The 18,968-nt window shown below is 39.3% G+C and overlaps 5 protein-coding genes across 6 annotated transcripts in view; 4 read left to right on the top strand and 1 right to left on the bottom strand.

Annotated features, from left to right (window-relative positions):
• Nucleotides 1-18,968, top strand: part of LOC145457416 (threonylcarbamoyladenosine tRNA methylthiotransferase-like) — a 264,970-nt gene that overhangs the window by 95,935 nt on the left and 150,067 nt on the right. The window lies entirely within an intron of this gene.
• LOC145457413 (kielin/chordin-like protein) overlaps nucleotides 1-18,968 on the top strand; it is a 298,320-nt gene that overhangs the window by 65,730 nt on the left and 213,622 nt on the right. The gene's annotated exons all lie outside the window — the stretch shown is intronic.
• LOC145457415 (DNA repair protein Ku70-like) lies at nucleotides 10-1,975 on the top strand. Its single transcript, XM_080335633.1, has one exon. The coding sequence runs from the start codon at nucleotides 10-12 to the stop codon at nucleotides 1,798-1,800; it is 1,791 nt and encodes a 596-aa protein (XP_080191759.1). The 3' UTR covers nucleotides 1,801-1,975.
• LOC145457407 (telomere length regulation protein TEL2 homolog) lies at nucleotides 3,082-16,010 on the bottom strand. 2 transcript variants are annotated; one of them, XM_080335624.1, is made up of 13 exons: nucleotides 15,818-16,010; nucleotides 14,999-15,204; nucleotides 13,732-13,929; nucleotides 12,329-12,483; nucleotides 10,940-11,087; nucleotides 10,491-10,656; nucleotides 9,224-9,365; nucleotides 9,014-9,137; nucleotides 7,332-7,677; nucleotides 6,190-6,318; nucleotides 4,747-5,097; nucleotides 4,231-4,419; nucleotides 3,082-3,380 (listed from the first exon to the last, which is right to left on the bottom strand). In XM_080335624.1, exons 1-13 carry the CDS (start codon nucleotides 15,956-15,958, stop codon nucleotides 3,105-3,107), a joined length of 2,571 nt encoding a protein of 856 aa, XP_080191750.1. In that variant the 5' UTR covers nucleotides 15,959-16,010; the 3' UTR covers nucleotides 3,082-3,104. The 2 variants fall into 2 exon arrangements, with proteins under 2 accessions (XP_080191750.1, XP_080191751.1); XM_080335625.1 differs by lacking the exon at nucleotides 15,818-16,010 and adding an exon at nucleotides 15,307-15,718.
• LOC145457567 (uncharacterized) lies at nucleotides 17,255-18,764 on the top strand. The gene is made up of 2 exons (XM_080335789.1): nucleotides 17,255-18,171; nucleotides 18,215-18,764. Exons 1-2 carry the CDS (start codon nucleotides 17,341-17,343, stop codon nucleotides 18,515-18,517), a joined length of 1,134 nt encoding a protein of 377 aa, XP_080191915.1. The 5' UTR covers nucleotides 17,255-17,340; the 3' UTR covers nucleotides 18,518-18,764.

An 18,968-nucleotide genomic window follows, 5' to 3' on the forward strand; every position in this document is an offset into this window, starting at 1 on the left:
CGTACCTAAATGGCTGATTTCAACTTTTACGACAATTTGGCTGATGATGACAATGAAGGCGAAGAATCGGGAGTGCTCAACGTCCCAGGACGAGACAGTGTCATAGTTGCTGTTGATTGTTGTCAAGAAATGTTTCAAAGCTCACCGGATTCAGAAGACGGCACTCCATTTTCAAGAGTGTGTGAAGCGGTGAAAGACTTGCTTCGAAATCGGATTATTTGTAACGACAGTGAATTGCACGGTTTTGTGCTTTTCGGAACTGAGAAACATAGCAATCCTAGCGATTTTAAAAACATCTACATAGTGCAAGACTTGGATACTCCGTCGGCTGCTAGAATAGAAGAACTCCAGACTCTCGAAGAATCCGCGGAGGAAGTTATTGAAAAGGAATACGGTGTAAATCATCCGTGTCTGATTTCAGAACTTTTATGGTGCTGTACGTCCATGTTTAGTCGCTGTACATTGAAAATGTCTTCAAAAACTGTCATCATTCTTACGTGGAACGATAATCCGCATAAGGATGATAGAAATCTTCAAAATCGGGCGAAAACAAAAGCGAAAGATCTAATCGAACAAGATACCGTCATACAAGTACTATCGTTCAACCCGTCGTTTGAATACGCTACATTCTACCGCAGTATTGTGTCCGACGTAGACATTGACACGAGGCTTGTGGAAAACCCAATTGACGGCATAAAAGATCTTTACGACCTTCTACTGCGAAAGTGCTCGAAACAACGTTCCCTAGCGGGCGTCAGTTTCAAATTAGCAGACAATGTGGAATTAGCGGTACGAGTGTACACTCCAGTAAGACGTGCTACTAAAACATCCAGTGTGAGCATCGATCCTAAAACGAACCAAGGCGTAATAATGAAGAGTAATTTTGTGGAAAAAGACACAGCGGAAATACTGATGATGAGCGACATCAAATATGCACAGACTTGGGGCGGTAAAAGCATATCGTTCGAACATGAAGAGCTACAAGAAATGAAGAGATTCAGCGGATCAGGACTGAGGCTGCTCGGGTTCAAGCCGAGAGACAAAGCTCTCAAAGTACACCAGCACACTAGACTGTCCCAATTCTTGTATCCTAACGAACAGTCGGTGGCTGGCAGTACTAAACTTTTTGCCGCCATGTTGAGAAAGTGCAAAGAGAGAAATGTCGTTCCGATTTGTAGCTTTTCATTCCGGGATAACATTCCTCCCCGAGTTGTTGCACTTTTACCGCAAGAAGAACAGTTGGACAGTGACACAGGGGAACAATTGCATCCACCTGGGTTTTACGTTATATACACTCCATTTTCAGAAGATATAAGGAATATCGATGTCCCTGAAACTCCCGAGCCGGAAGTAGATAATGTGGTAGCGGCTGAAAACTTCATCAAGAAACTGAAGTTCACATTTCGCCCGTCGAATTTTGAGAATCCAGCCTTGCAGACGCACTACCGTAATCTGGAAGCGATGGCTTTGGAGAAAGACGAACCGGACACGGTCGAAGACTTCACTTTGCCCAACATGGCTCGAATACACAAAAAAGCGGGAGATTTGATCGAGCAGTTCAAAGGTCAAGTATTTCCTGCTGATTACGATCCGACGACAAAAGCAACTGGGACGAAGCGGAAGGCCGCTGGTGGCGCAGAGAAGAAGCAAATTAGCACGTCCGAAGTGGAAGAGATGGTCAAGGCAGGCCGTTTGGCGAAACTGACGGTGCCTGTTCTGAAAGAAATATGCAAAAGCCGCGGGCTGAATCCGTCGGGGAAGAAAAATGACTTGATGCAGGCGATTATAGCCTCTTTTTGAAGTCGAGGAAGGCTTGAAGCTGATTTGTACTTTGTGACCGTAAAAATCCTAGCTCGATACACACTTAACTGTGCTTTGAAGTAACATCCGTTTATTTTTCATTTGATATCAATGAGCACTGCAGTTAGAAAAGGCTTGGAGTTGAATTTTGTTTCGATTAAAAAATCACAGCCCACTACACACTTCTATGCTTTGTTGTAAAACAGGGGTGTCAGACAGACAACTTCATGCGGCCAGAGATGCAATTCTTAGTAGACTTGAAATGCTTGTATTATTCAGTACATTTCTAAAAATTGTTGAGAATTATATTAAATACTTTAATTAAATAATCTCTCACAACAGCTAATATTGAACATGTTCACGATGGCAGAATTACGGTTTCACTGAAGTGACCATTAAGGAACAAGTCAGCGACATTGACATCAAAGAAGGCACACTGAATTTCAAGTTGTATAGAAGATGGACCAGAAAGTATGCCTAGCTATTCACAGAAGCAAAAATGTCAAAGTGGTGAATCCATTTTATGCAGGTTACCTGAAAAATATACTAGTTCACGTAGAACCCGTTGTCTAGGGTTACCATATTTTGGAAATGTCTAAAGAGGACACTTTTCAAAACTTTCAGAGTTACAATACTGGAGTGAAGTCCGGGAAAAATGGTAAATTTATCCCGACTTTGCGGTTCGTTGTCTAGAAAAAACATCAATTTTCTCGCTCACGTCCTGGAGTCCAATTTCCATGTACATTCAACCAAAATGAATTCTCAAAAAAGGGACATTTAGGCGTCCTCCGAGGATACCTTTCAAAAAAGAGGACAAATCTTATTAAGAGGACGTATGGTAACCCTACCGTATAACAAAGGAAGCACAGAACTATGTCAACTAATAACGCCGCTAAAACCATTGATTTAGCGGTGTATAACTATTCAATCGGCCAACCATCGTATTTTCTTCTAATTCTGTTGCTCGTAAACATAAGGTGTTGCTAGAATAGAGCCCCGATCACCCATAATATACGATTATCTATATAGACTTGATAATAAAGTGAAAAACAAGGGTAAGGACATGGTGGTTACATTTTGACTGGTCTTGCCAGCGAGTGGATAAAAGATTTAAATCTGACCCGTGACATAAGTTGAATTTGACACCCCTGGCCCTGGTGTAAAACATCCATTTTCATTTGGTATCAGTGAGCAACTGCAGTCATAACCTCTTTGGAAAGTTGAAATTTGTATCGTGGTACTTTGTGACCAAAACAATCCCAGCCACACACCTTTACGCTATGTTGTAAAACATTGATTTATTTTCATGTAGCATCGACACGCACTGACTTAAAAAAAGTACTCTTGACCGCACTGATAGCATCAAACGCAAGTCCTCGAGTGGTCTCGTTTGAGTCGTTGGAAATTATCGAATCAATCCAATGCATCAATTCTCCGAGATTGTCATATTCAATCGTTTCGCCGACGGTAATCGCCGCCATTGATACACAAAGAAGGATCGATTGACGAACGTACGACTCGGAGTGGAATCGAAGAGCGAAGACGAATTCCAAGAGACTCATCGCCATCTTTCTGGAAGCCTGTAGAAAGACAATGTTAATTACGAGAGAGATCTTGGTATAAGTATGTGTCATATTTAGACAACTCTAGTTTTCAAATTAGGATGAAATTCCAGTGATCTAATTCTAATGTAATTTGTCAAATGTTTGTATGCTCTAATTTTAATTCTAATCGAATTCCTGGTTTTCCTGAGAATGCTACAGGAGAAATGTATAGTGCTAAACGAGTCAAGCTTGGTGCAGGACAGGGTTGTAATTGAGTCACAAGTCAATCTCACTTTAATAGTTTTGACTCGAGTCATTTTCAATTCACCACCGAGTCCAAGTCAATGATTAGAGGGTCGAGTCCGAGTCATAGTGTTTTGACTCGAGTCCTAGTCATGTTCAGTTTTCAGTTCAATTTGGTCCAGCCCACTCTTTTCAACTATAGAGTGATATAGAATGGCTCGCATTCATAATGTCGTAATTTTCCTCCGTCTCAACAGTTTCTGGCCCTATTTTCCAAGTATCAGGACTTGGAAATACTAGACGAAATACCAATAATGTGGTGACTATACTATTCTTTGAAGTTACAATAAAACATATGCGTTGGCAGTCCTAGTCTCGAGTCATATGACTTGTTTCGAGTCATGCATAATGACTTGAGTACAAGTCGAGTCAATACAAAAAAAGCGACATGAGTCATTACAACCCAGGTGTAGGCTACATACATACAGAGGATCAACTCCGATGTGATACCAGCTGAACGTCATTTTTGTTGTAGTTTTTCCAATTTCCTAGTTTTTACAAATTCCGTAAACTAATTTGGAAAAGTCAAAAAAATCTCCAGTTGTTCACCTCTGAACGGTGTACACACAATGCACATGCTTACCACTGTATTCCTACTAGCGTAGACTATCACGCCCAGCGAGTGAACCAGTTTTCCAAGTATGATTGCGTCTTTTCCCAGCAGGTCCATTGTGCGCACTCTCCTGTCGTAACCAGCCAGCAAGGGATAAAAGAAACTCCCGGCAACAACGCCGAATTTGTTCGCTTTCGGTGGAGGCTGGGTTCTTTTTGACTGTAAATCACGGATTGGCAATTTGAGCAAGTAAAAAGCTAGCACTAGGAGCTGGAATCGATGTCTTCATAGAGATATATAGATTGAGATCACTAGAATGGAATGATACCACTTGTGAAAATCAATTAGGTACAGTGCGCATGCGGTGGTACTCTATAGAAAATGGCTGTTCCAAAAATCTTTTTCACACATTCAACTTCAATTTGAGACCACATCAACCCTTTTGGTGGCATAAAATGTTCATATTTCTACTTTCCAAATCACTCACACTCTTGTAATGTCACAATTTTGTGAAGCACTATCAATAACTGCGTGAAAAAAATCTACCTTGCCAAACCGTCTCGTCTTTTCCTCAATTCTTCTGTCAACGACCTCCCTCCAGTTTAGGGCCGTGTGACTGGACTTTGGGTCAGTTTGTTGTGGTCTAGTGTTCACTTCTCTGTATGCCTTGTGAGCAGACGACATAACCACAGCCGCTCCAGTGAGGGCGTCTAGCATGTCGATGCGATGTTGCAGACAGTACTCTTCCTCATAAAACTCGTGAGTGAGATAGCTGGCGACTTCCTCTGGATTCACGAGTATAAGCTCTTTTATTGCAGACATCCGGCATGCGGTGAAGTTATCTATGTCAAACTTGTTTGCGAGGAACAATAATATCTTGCACAACTCCAGGGAAACCTGAAATGAGTTCAATTATTTGACAAGCAGTGAATCCATCATAAAAATTGTCACTCTCAAATGACAGCCGCTAATTCCATGGCCACCTAAGTTCTCGGGGTTCAGTTTAGTGCAGTGGTTCTTAACCTTTACTAAGCAGTGGAACATAATAATCACCACAACACGCATCTAATAGATTACTGGTGTACAAATACACAAGGGTCGTTTAAAAATATCTTTTTTTCAAATTTCTACTTGATAAAATTGTTAGGTTGCCTAAAAAAGACGCTGTACACCAATTTTGGGTATTCCAACCCATAGACACATTGCTATATAAGAATAAAGTTTTGGATTTATTTAATAGATATAAAGAATTGTCAAATTTTACTGGCTACCCCATGAAATTGTTAGGTTGTTTGAAAAAATGATGCACAACAAATTTGGCTCAACACAAATCTGTAGAAGCGAAGTTATTGATCTTCAAAATTTAGGATTTCAAATCATAGTATTTACGGCGGGTAGATCTATAATAAATAATAATTAAAGACTTTGCTACCGTAAATACTATATTTTTTAAATCCAAAATTTTGTACTCCACCAACTTCGCTTCTACTGATTGGAATTGAGCAAAATTCGTTGCGCATCGTTATTTCAGACAACCAAACAATTTCATAGGGTAGCCAGTTAAAATTAGAAAATAAATATTTTTATTAAATAAATTCAAGATTTTTGTCTTATACAGCAATGCTTCTATAGGTTGGAATTGAGACAAAATGTGTGCGCAGCGCTTATTTAAGACAACCTAATCAAGCAGCCAGTAAAATTCGAAAAAAAAGAAGTTATTTCTGAACAATCCTAATGAACGTGCGTATCATTACAAATCCATGTACGAGTTATGTGTGTCTTAACCTCCAGTTAACCCCTGAGACTGCATCAAGGAACCCTTGGGATTACCAGCAACATCGACTGAGAGCCGTAACCTCCTTATGATGAGAGTTTCATCGCTTCAAGATAGTGACTCGCTCATGGTGCTTTGACGAACAACATATCCAACGTCACATGATTCATTGCAGCAGCTCACATTATATGGAAACTTCATCATCGCAAACTCACCTCCTTGGCAGCAACTGGATTCTTTTTAATCAAACCAGTGACGGCGTTGAGCGAGACCTCAAGCTTCTCCCTGTCTTCCGATTCCAACAAGCCCTCCATGCAGTCTCTAATGTACGACGGAGGCTTCAACTGCAAATTACAAAAGCACCGATAACCCGATCGTTCTCACGCTCACGGCAGTTAGGGCTGGGCACAATGATACGAGTTTAAAATCTCAATCGACTATTAATCCTAATGGTTAGAGTCAAGTAATGAGAGATGCTTTTTTTAGCACTGAAATAATACGCTCCTTGCCACTTGCGACTTGTACAATGACTCAAGACTAGGAAGGCCTAGACAGACATTTCATTGTCACTCCGAAGAATAGTAAAGTCACCACTATTGGTATTTTGTCTATCATTCCTGATACTTGGAAAATAGGGCTAGAAACTGTTAAGACTGAGGAAAATTACGATATGGTATATATGCGAGCCATTCTATATCACTCGAGCAGAGTTGAAAAAAGTGGGTCGAACCTGATTGAACTCAAAACTGACCAGTGAACAAAATGACTTGGACTCGAACACTATGGCTCGGACTTGACCCTCTACTCACTGACTTGGACTAGGTGGTGAATTGAATATGACTCGACTTGACTCAAAATTATAAAAGTGAGATTAACTTGTGACTAGGAAGCTTGTGACTTGGTTACCAGGGTTGTAATCAAGTCATATGGCTCCGAGTCACAAATCAATCTCAATTTTATAGTTTTGACTCGAGTCAAGTCGAGTCCGAGTCATTGTGTTGAATGCTCAGTTTCCAGTTAAAGTCTTGTTAAACCCACTTTTTATAACGCTGTTTAGTGATATCGAAAGATTAGCATTTATAATATACTAATTTTCGGCAGTTTCTGGTCGCATGTTCAAGTACCACTACCAATAGATAAAATCTCAATAGTGTGGTTACTTAACTTTTCTTCGAAATTACAATGAAATGACGGTCCTGACCGTCTGAGTCTAGAGTCATGCGCGATGACTCGAGCCCAAGTCGAGCCAATACACAGATTGACTCGAGTCGAGTCATTTCCGTATTTTGAGAAAATGACTCGAGTCATTACAACCCTGTTGGTTACAACCCTGCTGACGACAGTATTGAATTCATGCCTTTTTATACTGCGCGCAATTCGACATGTCGTACGGTTCCAAGTCTTCGTCATCGCTATCCGTATCAGACGCTTCTTTCGGCTTCACATCGCATTTATCGGCAAAGTCACTTTCCAGCTCGCAGCTTGAAATTACTTTTAGAAAAGTTGACTTTGACGTGCTGAGCGCTTCCACTGCACCACCCAGTTCTGAAGAAGCCGGCGCAATCTTAGCTTCCATATCAAGTTCTGCTTTGTGATGATGTTCCAATAGTCGCGAGTAGTACGCTTCAGACGGCGGTTCGTCTGTCTCCATCAGGCTGAGTAGACTTTCGGTCTCTTTGTTCTTATCATACCCAAAATCTAATCTGAAAAGACCTCAATTACATGAAGCGGCCACACCAGGATATAAAATATGGAAAGTATGTGGCATCAACGGGCCAAGATCGGGATGATTAAATCGCAGTTTAAGCACAGTAGATTTAGAAGAATATAGCCACTATATATCAGGTATAGAGAACACATGAATAGAGTACAAGGTTGTAACCAAGTCGCAAGGTTCCGAGTCGCACGTCAATTCAACTTTTATGGTTGACTCGAGTCATTTTCAATTCATCACCGAGTCAAGTCATAGTGTCTACTGATCAGTATTAAGTTTAGGTGCATCTAACTTCTGTGACACTCCTAGAGTCCTAGGTGATAGCGAAGGCCTCTGATTCATCTGATTCCTCACTCTAAACATCTTCATTCAAGCAGATAAAATGCAGTTTCTGGGCCTATTTTCAATTAGCGGTTCTGATAAACGAAACTTTATTAAGTCATATAGAATGCGTAGAGTCAATACACAAATTCACTAGTGCCGAGTCAACAAAAAATTCTGACTCGAGTCGCTACAACCCTGCCTATAACAACAAAGGCATGTTCAATTGCAAGTCGACAGGTCAAGTGTAATCAAGCAGATTGGAAAATTCAGAGGACAAATTTGTGTTGATTGAACTTCAACTTCAAAAGGGGCACTGCGCTCTAAATGATAGGATCTCAAATTAAAGTTGAAGGCGGGAAAAACATTTTGGCAGCAGCCATTTTCCTCATAAAGTCACCGTTTCCGAACTGCAGGTGTATAATTTCCAATGCTGTCAAAAGATTTTCACGAAAGGTATCATTCCAATCCATTTATCTATCTGGTATTGACAGGGTTGTAATGACTCGACTCGAGTCGCGATTTTTGGGTGACTCGAGTCAATTTGTGTATTGACTCGATTTCTACTCGAGTCATTGCGCATGACTCGGACCAAGTCATGTGACTTGAGTCAAAACCATAAAAGTGAGATTGACTTGTGACTCGGAACTTGTGCTAAGACAGGCATTTCATTGTAATTTCGAAGAATAGTGAAGTTATCACAGTATTATTATTTCGTCTATCAGTACTGATACCTTTTATTACTGCTGAACTTTCAATACAGTTGAGAGGTTCAGAATGCTGTAAAAGGTTGGATATTCAACAACTCAAAAGTTGACTCGAAAATTTGATTACGGGTCAGTTCATATTTCCTGTAACTTGAGTCCAAAATCAAATCATTTTAGGGTAGTGACCAGGTCAGGTTTTTTGAATGACTGACTCAATTTAGCACCCTAAAATGAATTGACTTGGAGTCAAAATAAGGGAATACTGTTGGCAAATAGCTGACCTATAACAAGCTCAACCTGTTGTCACTGCTCGATGCTTTTTTGGCGACACATTCACCGACGATCATTCCCAGCACCCTTGTTCTCAGATTGGTCGAGTTCAAATGATGACTCATGCCGACTGCCAACCAATTGTTAAGATCTGTCCAAAAATTGATTTTAAATTATGACATTAGCGCAAAAGATAACTTGATGCATCAATTTCCTGAAATATTCAAGTAGAATTACCGTTCTTGTGCGCTGCATCCAGATTTTTGTCTATATGACTAAGACATGTCAATATTGCTTGAGATATGTATTTGTGCTGGTCGTAAGATGTGTGCTTGAGAGCGCTTTCGTCCGACCAAACCGAAAATAATTTTCCCAATACCTGTTGATAATACATTCCCACGTATAATGCTTGAAGATACTCTTGGATGTACAGAGCTTTATACAATTCAATAAAATATTCATATTGAAATGAACCCGAATATTTTCGACTGACATTTATCAGAGATAATAATCGTCAGCTAGTTGTTGACGTTTACCCCTGACGCCTATTTAGTCAAAAATATTTCAATATGAATATTATGCAAATATACTACCGGTACCGATGTTTATCTTGATGAAACGTTAGCCACATCACGTCACTGAAACATCTGTCTCAGTGCATATATATTGTTGACTAAGTGAAAGATGTAGCTGAAAATACTTATTTTTACATTATTCTTACAGTGATACAAGCGGATTTTCATGTAAACTCCTTTTTGATCAAATCATACTGATCGTGTTTAGTAAAACCTGACCTGTAGGCCTATATCAGGAAAATATCTAGCTCTGTTGAAAAATCGAGCTATTCCAGTTGACATTTATCAGTCTGATCACTCAGTTCATCACTCATGCAACTGAGATTGGATTAATTTATGAGAACCATTGTAGTTGTGCGTTGTGCTTCCTTAACTAATTACGGTTGATGAACTGGAAGTCGCCTAATACTTTCTCACTTGGCTCAATTTTTATTGTAAATAAAGGAAGTGTTGCCTATATATGGGGGATATTTTGCAAAGTAATGCATCTAATTAGAAGGTCTATGTCAGGAGTCAGCAACCTTTTTGGCCATGCGGACCTGTTTCAAAATGAAATTTTCTTCGCGCACCAGTGTTCAATAAACATAAACGTTCAAATTTGAAAATCTTTTATCAGTGATGTTGTGTATGAAATTTTCGTGGACCAGTAATGAATTTATCCTATGGCCTATTAATATTTTTGACTTGACAAAAAAATTTTTAAATTATCGTGTTAGGTCAAAAATTATCAAGATTGTTTACAAATTACGAAAATATCAAAATCTTCAATTTTCAAGTCAAAATTGTTAAATTTTTAGGTCAAAAAATAATCGCTCTAATCACCAGGAATTGAGTCTGGACAAGTTGGGGCTCATGGGATTTTGACAAGTTGCAGAAAATATATGAAAATGATATATACGTCAACGTCATAACCAGTTCATATACGATACCTCGAAAAAAATGTCTTTCGCAACGCTCGCAATAGATCCGATGACGTTTTTTAGAACATTTATATCGGTAAAATATCGTGAAAACAATAGCTTGTGTGTGAGAATGGATTTCAATTTTCTGTTGTGAAGAATCGAATCCCCGAATATCCAAGTCATACATCCATACCTGAAACAGACACAGGGATCAGTAACAGTGTCAATATCCTCAGTCAACATACGTACAGATAAATTCGTTCCCTAGTGCTCTAAGAATATTTGGCTTTATCAATGTCACAATTGACAATCAAAAAGCGATCGTAATGTCAGTTATTCTAACAGTGAGGTATTGAACAGAAATTGAATAAAATTGCAGCCGTTAAAATATCAAGTTTGTGGCATTACGAAGACACTATTGCTCCAACTGCAGGCTCATTATGACCTCTATAGTAGGCAAAGTAATCTATACTTACCAGGGAGAGGTCTTTGCAAAATGCAAAACTAACGATTCCAAATGCTTCCCATCCATTGTAATTACAATCTTTTTCGACAATCTTCGCCAAATATAATCAGAGTGTGAATTGGCAATCATCAGAGGAAAAAATATCCCAAAAAAGGCATCTAGGAGCATTGAGTACAGTTTTAAGCGAGGTAACGCACTCTCATATCGTTAAAGACACCTCAGCCAAAAACGGTCGAAAATTTGACCATTCCATTCGAAGACATGGACTTATCAAACACATTATCCATGAAGGCATGAATTGCACACTCTTCTATATTAATATGAATATAATAAAATAATATAAATATAATTATGTGTAGTGATGTCTGAATATATATATCGGCTTTCAATTAAATAAAAGGGCAAAAGAAAACAGGAAACAAAGGAGCATCAAGATATCAGTTTTGGGCCCTTATCAAGCGCCTCCAGCGTGGGCGGTCGTGGGCGTCTTCGAGCGATAGCCCGCGTTGCGCTAGCTCGGTCTCTATTGTTGAGCGCCATGTGGTTCTATTCCAGCCACCTCTGCGCCATGGCTCTGTCGGAATGTGGTTGATGATGGCGGCGGCTGGTTGATCGTCTTGATGCCGCACTAGATGACCGATTAAGCGTAAGCGTCGTTCAGCAGCCAGCAAACGGCATGGGACTGTTTTTGTGAGTTTGCGCAGAGCATTGGTGGATATGTGCTCCGGGTGTCTGAAGCAGTGGTATTTGACCCAAAATCCTATTGGGGAGACTTCCACTTTAAGTAACCGTGAGTCATTTCATACTTCTCAAGTCAATTATTTTTAGGCAAGTGACTCGAGACAAGTAAAGCCATTCGAAAAACGTGACTCGATTTGTCTGACTACCAGTATCCACATTAGGGCTGTTCAAAAAACCTTTTTTTCCTGAATCTTGTTGGCTACGTGATTAAATCGTTAGGTTGCCTTAGAAAACGATGCACACGGAATTTGAATTCATTCCAACCAGTATTCGCAGATCTTGTACAGTTTGAAAATTTTGAATTTACTTGAAAATGCAGAAAAAAAATTTTTTCCAATTTTTCTGTCAACCACATGAAATTGTTGAGCTGTCTTCAAAAATGATGCAAAACAAATTTGACTCAATTCCAACTCGCAGAAGCGGAGTTATCTCCGAGTTTTTCGATGATATTTCTTCGATTATCTACCGATCAAGGATAATCCCAGAATTATCAAAGAAAAACTCAAATAACCCAGCCTCAACGGGTTGGAATTGAGTCAAATTTGTTTTTCATCGTTTTTGACGGTGTTGGATAGGCCTGGTGTTGAATAAAACAGTTTTCGCCCCTACCATATTTTAGAAATTTTGTCACAAATAATGCAGAAACTAAAACAAATACCTGCTTTGCTACCCGAACAGAAAGATCCAATCATGCGAGATATAAATTTCAAGGAAACACTTTCACTTTTTCTCATCTTTGCGACCAAAGCATCAATGGCCTTTCCAGTATTGAGAGCCAGCATTTGAAAAAATACGATGTGATGGAATATCTCGCTGAAAATTAAAAATCAGTGATACGGGATCACGGGATACCGTTAGGGAATAAAATTGGTTAATAACTCAGTTTGAGAAGTTGTGCAGCAATTTGTACTACGCCGCCTGATCCGTGGACGACTGAACGTGTGTCAGAGTTGTGTTTAGGGTTATAAACAAACATGCTCGACTATTGTTTTTCATTGTTTCCTAGGCTCAAATGTCGGGCAATTGTATTATAGCCATCAATACGTAGGCTACATGTATTAGACTTAAACATATTGTGTTGCTGTAAGGCCACCTGTTATGCTGATGGATATGTTGCCATGATTCGGATTTCTTCGCCATTTGACAGCTGGTTTATAAAACTTTGTTGTTTTTGTACACCAGGTTGTGCTTTTAGTATATGTATGCAATAGGGCTGTTCAAAAATACCTTTTTCCTCCAAATGTTACTGGCTATTTGATAAAATTGTTAGGTTGCTGAAAAACACTACACACCGAATTTGGCTAAATTCAAACCTATAGAAGCGAAACCGATAGAGTTAAACTTTTCAAAAATACCTTTTTCCTCCAAATGTTACTGGCTATTTGATAAAATTGTTAGGTTGCTGAAAAACACTACACACCGAATTTGGCTAAATTCAAACCTATAGAAGCGAAACCGATAGAGTTAAACTTTTTTGGATTTCTTCAAAAAAATTTTTTTTTCAAATTTTACTGGTCAAGTCATGAAATTACTAAGCTGTCTGAAAAAAAAACGATATATAGCAAATATGGCTCAATCGCAACAGGCAGAAGCGAAGTTATTGAAGTAGAAAGTTATGGATTTGAAGTTATAGTATTTACGGTGAGTGGGTATATAATTAAAGAATTTCCCGAAATCCAAAATTTTGTACTCCAATATTTTCGTTTCTACAGGTTAGAATAGAGACAAACCTGTTATGCATCATTTTTCAGACAAATGATTAATTTCATGGCGTTTCCAGAAAAAAATTTGAAAAAAAACAACATTTTTTTATTGAATTTGAAATTTCCTAACTCAATAGCTTCGCTTCTTAAGGTCGAAATTGAGTCAAATTTCGTGCTTAGTGTTTTTTATAGCCAACCTAACAATTTTAACAAATAGCCAGTAAAATGAGAAAAAAAGTTATTTGAACAGCCCTAGTTTGCAAATTTGGCTTGAGCCATTTTATTCAGCTAGTTATAACAGACTTGAGTTGATCTGTTTTATGTGTCAGGTAAAGCTTAAAATAATCTTGTAGCTTACCTGAATTTCCCCGAAGTATTATTAGCAACTGCATTCGGTAATGAATTCAAGGAGTTCACGAGACTTTCCATCATTCTATTTTCACTGATACTGTTCTCGCTGCACATCGTCGATTTAGCGACCAATAGAGAAGTAAATCGGCCGTCTCTGAAATACCGTGCAAGGCACATCAAGCAGAGCTCCTGTCGAGATCCAACACTGAAAAGTATCAAATGTAATGGGTTATCAGCTAGGGCAAGTTTTTGTCGCCGTCAAATTCCTGGATAGTTGCACTTATTTTTCACAAAAATTGCGGTAAAAAGTTGCATTTAATTTTTGCATAGGTCGCACTAAAAAGTTGCATTTATGGAAAAGTTCCTTCAAATTATTACGTTTTGAGATACTCGAATTGGTACGTATCCAAAGCACTCTAGCAAAACTCAATGTTGGCGAATTCAACAAAATCAATAGCCTGACAAAATTAATCCAGCGAAAATATAATTTTCGGCGGTCCAGCCTGAATGTACGTCTAAACAGAAAAGACATCAAATTTAAACGGCAGTGAAATAAACAATCGGTGCATTTACATATAGTGCCACATGTTTCCAGTGAAAAGTTGCATAAAAATCAAACAAACTTACAAAAAGCTGCATGAAAAATCGAAGAAGAGTTGCAAAAAGTAGCATGAAAAAATGAAGAAAAGTTGCAATGTAAGACTCCATACTACATAACTTCCGAGTAATTAGGTTGCAAAAACTTGCCCTTCAGTTGTCACGACTCATTAGGCATCAGAATTTTGGTGAAAAGCCACACAATGGATATTAAATCAGCTGTATCTGTTAAATTGTTTACGAGCACTTTGCTATAAATGGGGGAAAATGCAAGTAATCATCCCTTTTGGAGTTGAGACGTATTATAGAGTTGGGCGACTACAAAATTTTCAGCTTTTGCAAATTAGATCAAAACTATACTAGAATTAGTACTACAATATTTTTTTTAAATTACATTAGAATTGCTGAATTCGCAGAATAAATACAAAAAAAATGAAGTTTTAGTTCATATCAATTCTGAGTCCACTCTCATTTAAGCATCATAGCGTGCGTTGTTTCGCACCATACAGTTCTCCCGTAATATTTTCAAGAAAATCAGAACTCAGATTATAATTAACATTAGAGCACAGTAAGATTTAATAAACTAGATTGGAATTAGATTACTGGCATTTTGCCCTAATTAGACGTCTAGAATTATCTAACTGGATAACTGTTAAATTATAAACATTATGGCATACTTCACTTGGTTGATCACAGAGATCAGTATCACGAGCGTGGCACAAGGATTACAGGTTGCTAATAATTTCATCAGTGCCGATTCTCTGTTCGATTTCCCTTCATCATTGTTCCAGATTATCCAGTCCATATCGGCCCTCACGAACAATAATTCCAGCAATCCTTCGAGATTTCCGCTGACGTTTGGCGATGTGCAATTCTGAAGAGACTGAAATAGAGAATGTAAAATATTTCGAGCGGGAGTTACAACAAAGATGATAATCACAGCCATTGCTATATCTTCTGAATAATACTTGAGTGTGGTACCTACCTTGCATGTTTGAAGATACCTTCGATGAAATATGTATCAGGGTTGCAACCAAGTCACAAGTCAATTAAAATATCATGTTATGACTCGAGTCAATTTCAATTTACCACCGAGTCAAGTCCGACTCGAAGTCGGGGAGCAACAGGTCGAGTCCGAGTCATAGTGTTGTGACTCGAGTCCGAGTAATAGTGTTTACTGTTCAGTATCGAGTTAAGGTCAGGTTCAACTCATTCATAATAGGGAAATGAACATTTTTCTCACTCTGAACATGTTTATTGAATCAGATATAAGACAGTTTATGGGCCGATATCTTCAATTAACAGTCCTGATATACGAGATTTGAATAATTTATATAGAATGTGTCGAGTCATATGCCTTTGGTGTCATCATGCGCAATGACTTCAGTATAATTCGATTCAAAACAAAAATTGACTCGAGTCAACGAAAAATTGAGACTCGAGTCGAGTCATGACTCGATTCATTACAACCCTGACCTGCTTTGTCTCAGATTTACCTTTGTAATGTCTTCGATTTTCTGATCCAAAATTTGTATGTCTATCTTGTTCTTGGAAGCGATGTAGCGGCATTCTCTCAGATTTGTTAGCAAATCAGAGGAATTCATAATTTCAAATGTAGGCTGATTAAGTAACACCATATGCTAAAACATATAGGCCTATAGGCTATATTTATATAATAATTCAATTATTGTTGTACTATTGTCAGTTTTCACCCTTCATGTACTATGAACCATATGCACCGTTATACTCATAGGCCTATGGTATCAGATCCAAGCATTTTATAAATGGTGTCAGACGTGAAAAATTGCTATAATCCATATTAGATCTCTTTTCAGACATTCTCCTATGTTCTTGGCCTTTTAATGGCAGACAGGCTGAAGGAAACTTTTGTTATAGTATCGTAATTTTATACTTAATGTCCGTCGCGTGAAACGCGAGCTGTATTTGGTCGATTTGAATAACATTGGTGTAATCCCACTTAAAATGCTATTTTATAGAATGTTCGTACAGTAATTTTTATCGTCGATCTGCCATAACCGTACAAAATGGTGTATGTGATCGCGCATGACGTTCGATCGTCGGCAACATCAGGAAATAGGTCTGCCAGTCTGCCAAGCACGCGCAAGACAAGCCATTACTACTATTTACATGAAATCCACAACACCGCGCTACCGTGTTCGAACTGAGCCGCACTTAGCTCCGTGTCCAAAACATCGAGATAGGTACTAAGTAGGCTTATACCACACCACCCATTGAGCTTCACGAACACCCACTGATTCTACAGTCTGATATCTATTGATCGATTTGACAGTTCCAAGTAACTATACTAGCCAGTCTTCAGGATTACCGGACCACGACCTAACATCGACCTCGCCCTCCGCCACCCCATTTTGTCGCTTGCGTCTTATATTCTCTGCATTACTTCTCATTAAGTGTGCATGCCTCTTATTTACTTCGCCTAGGCTAAGGTGGGTGTCTGATCTTAATGGCTACTCCAAGTTGTTTCGACACCCTCCTATCTTTTCATTGTATCGCAGTCTTGTGATGTTTTGAAACGATAAAAATATTAATAAACCTGACTGACTGACTGACTATATACAACTGCGTTCAAAATTCTAACATGCTCCGAGTAACTTACCGGACATCTGTGTTATTTGCGTATCTTAATAACTAACAAATATTCATAGGTTATATAATTTGCATCAGCTCAAGACGCACAATGTACAACGCGATGTATAATATAGCTCAGTGCACGAAACACATTGTACCGAAGACCGAATGGATAGAATGTCGAAACGAAGGCCTACTGCACCGAAGTACGGTACAAAATTTACAAAACGATTTGAGCTCTGCTCCGATTGTGGGAAAAAATGAATTCAAAACGTGATATTTCGCGCTGTGCGCAGCGCATTTATATTCCCCTCATTTACTTCCGCAGCTTCAGTCGTCTCGGGATCTGTCTCTCGTTTAGAGGAAGTTAACGTATTTAGACCGCGCTGACGCATTGTACCTCCTGAATATGTGCAGTTATCAGTCGGATGCAATCGGTTTGTGGGGTGGCGAAGGCGAAGACATCATTAAAAGAGATTTCCCCATTCACAGGGCTTGCCGAGACGGCGATCTCGACTCCTTGCGTAGGCTGCGGGCAGTAGCCGCTCGCGAACAGCTTGTAGCGGAAGACAAGTTCTACGGGTGGACGCCGATACACTGGGCTGCATACTTCGGTAAAATCGACTGCCTCAATGAAATACTGTCGTACGGAGTTCCATCAAATATATGCACTACTAAATTCAAGCAGACACCGTGTCATATCGCGTCTTTTGGCGGCCATCCTAAATGCCTAGTGAGGCTATTAAAAGCAGGAGCCAACTTTCATGCTCAGGATTATTTAGGAGAAACTCCTATTCATAAAGCAGCAAGGGTTGGAAACATTGAATCAATCAGAATATTGCTCTCGACTGGCTCCAGAGTAAATTTGTGTAATAACAACGGGCACACGCCGAGTGATTTAGCGAGGATGCAAGGCTACCTCGAGTGCGCAAAATCGATGGAATCGCCGGGCTACGCGTCTCAACAATGCGTCAGTCTGAGCACGGGTAATTCTGGAATTTTCATGAACGGTAATCATTTTAACGGCGCTGGCGCCAATGGAAAAGATGTTTCTCGCAAACGATTATACTCAGATGAAAGCATGCCCGTTCATAAACGGAGCAAACTTGAGATTACTGCGGTGCATCATCAGAATGGTCATATCAACGGCAACGGACTGTCAGCCCAGGTTGGAATCCCGGTACGCTTAGCGCAATATCTTTGGTGTGCCAAGGCGGTTCTCGGCGTCACACCTGTGTGCATTCAGTAGAATCTTTGGTGTGCACGAGACACCGATTCCATATTGGCTGTCAGCTAATGTGCGCGAAGACGTTGATGATTGTATGGACACAGAGGCCAGCATGAACGGCGTTACAGTCCAACAGACTGCTGAAAACCCTCACCAGGAAGACTACCACCGTGCACCTAGTCCAGGGATGGACATCAATTTAGATTGTGACTCCGACATGCAGTATTGGGGACATCAAAATGGTTATGGGGATACTGCGGAAACAATGCCTTCTCCAAAATGTAAACAAAATGTGAATGGATACGGCCGGTCTTCGTGTGTTGCATTCAGAGGTGTACAGTCAAGGGGATGGAATTGATCTCAATCCATCATTTTCTAAATCTTTGTTATCTACCAAAGATGCAATCGATTCATAGCGCATCCAGGCTATATTAGCTGCCTTTTTAAGGAACTTTTCACAGGGAAAAGTTACGGGCGCTCCAGGAGTGTGTGTATTAGTTCTTTATTTGTTTTATACCCTTTGCTTACTTCTGATTTGGTGATTTGCTGCTTCTGTGCTATTTTCAGCATATTTTGTGATTATAAAGACTGAACTTTTTGCAATATGCTGTTGTTTTGTTTCATCCAAGTACTTGCTGGTATCATAAGATCATGATGAGCAGTATTACGAGAGTTGTTGACCTGGCACCTGCAAAACTAGTTTTAGAAGGGTCCATGAAAGGCCAATGCTGATATCACTATAACCAATAAAACTAACACTATAACCAATAATACTAACTATGTTGTCCTTATTTATAAGATGCGCAGTT

The sequence above is a fragment of the Botryllus schlosseri genome, chromosome 15 (assembly GCF_051294905.1).
Source record: "Botryllus schlosseri isolate E-star chromosome 15, Bs_hap1, whole genome shotgun sequence".
NCBI lineage: Eukaryota > Metazoa > Chordata > Ascidiacea > Stolidobranchia > Styelidae > Botryllus > Botryllus schlosseri.

Bases quoted from the DNA above. Each gene is read 5' to 3' on its own strand.
- LOC145457415 (XM_080335633.1), top strand. From the start codon at position 10: ATGGCTGATTTCAACTTTTACGACAATTTGGCTGATGATGACAATGAA.
- LOC145457407 (XM_080335624.1), bottom strand. From the start codon at position 15,958: ATGGTGTTACTTAATCAGCCTACATTTGAAATTATGAATTCCTCTGAT. The intron at 6,319-7,331 runs GCATGAATTCAA...TGTAATTTGCAG, and splicing joins ATTGCGCGCAGTATAAAAAG to TTGAAGCCTCCGTCGTACAT. The intron at 5,098-6,189 runs GTGAGTTTGCGA...AACTCATTTCAG, and splicing joins ATCCAGTTGCTGCCAAGGAG to GTTTCCCTGGAGTTGTGCAA.
- LOC145457567 (XM_080335789.1), top strand. From the start codon at position 17,341: ATGTGCAGTTATCAGTCGGATGCAATCGGTTTGTGGGGTGGCGAAGGC. The intron at 18,172-18,214 runs ATTCAGTAGAAT...CCGATTCCATAT, and splicing joins TCGGCGTCACACCTGTGTGC to TGGCTGTCAGCTAATGTGCG.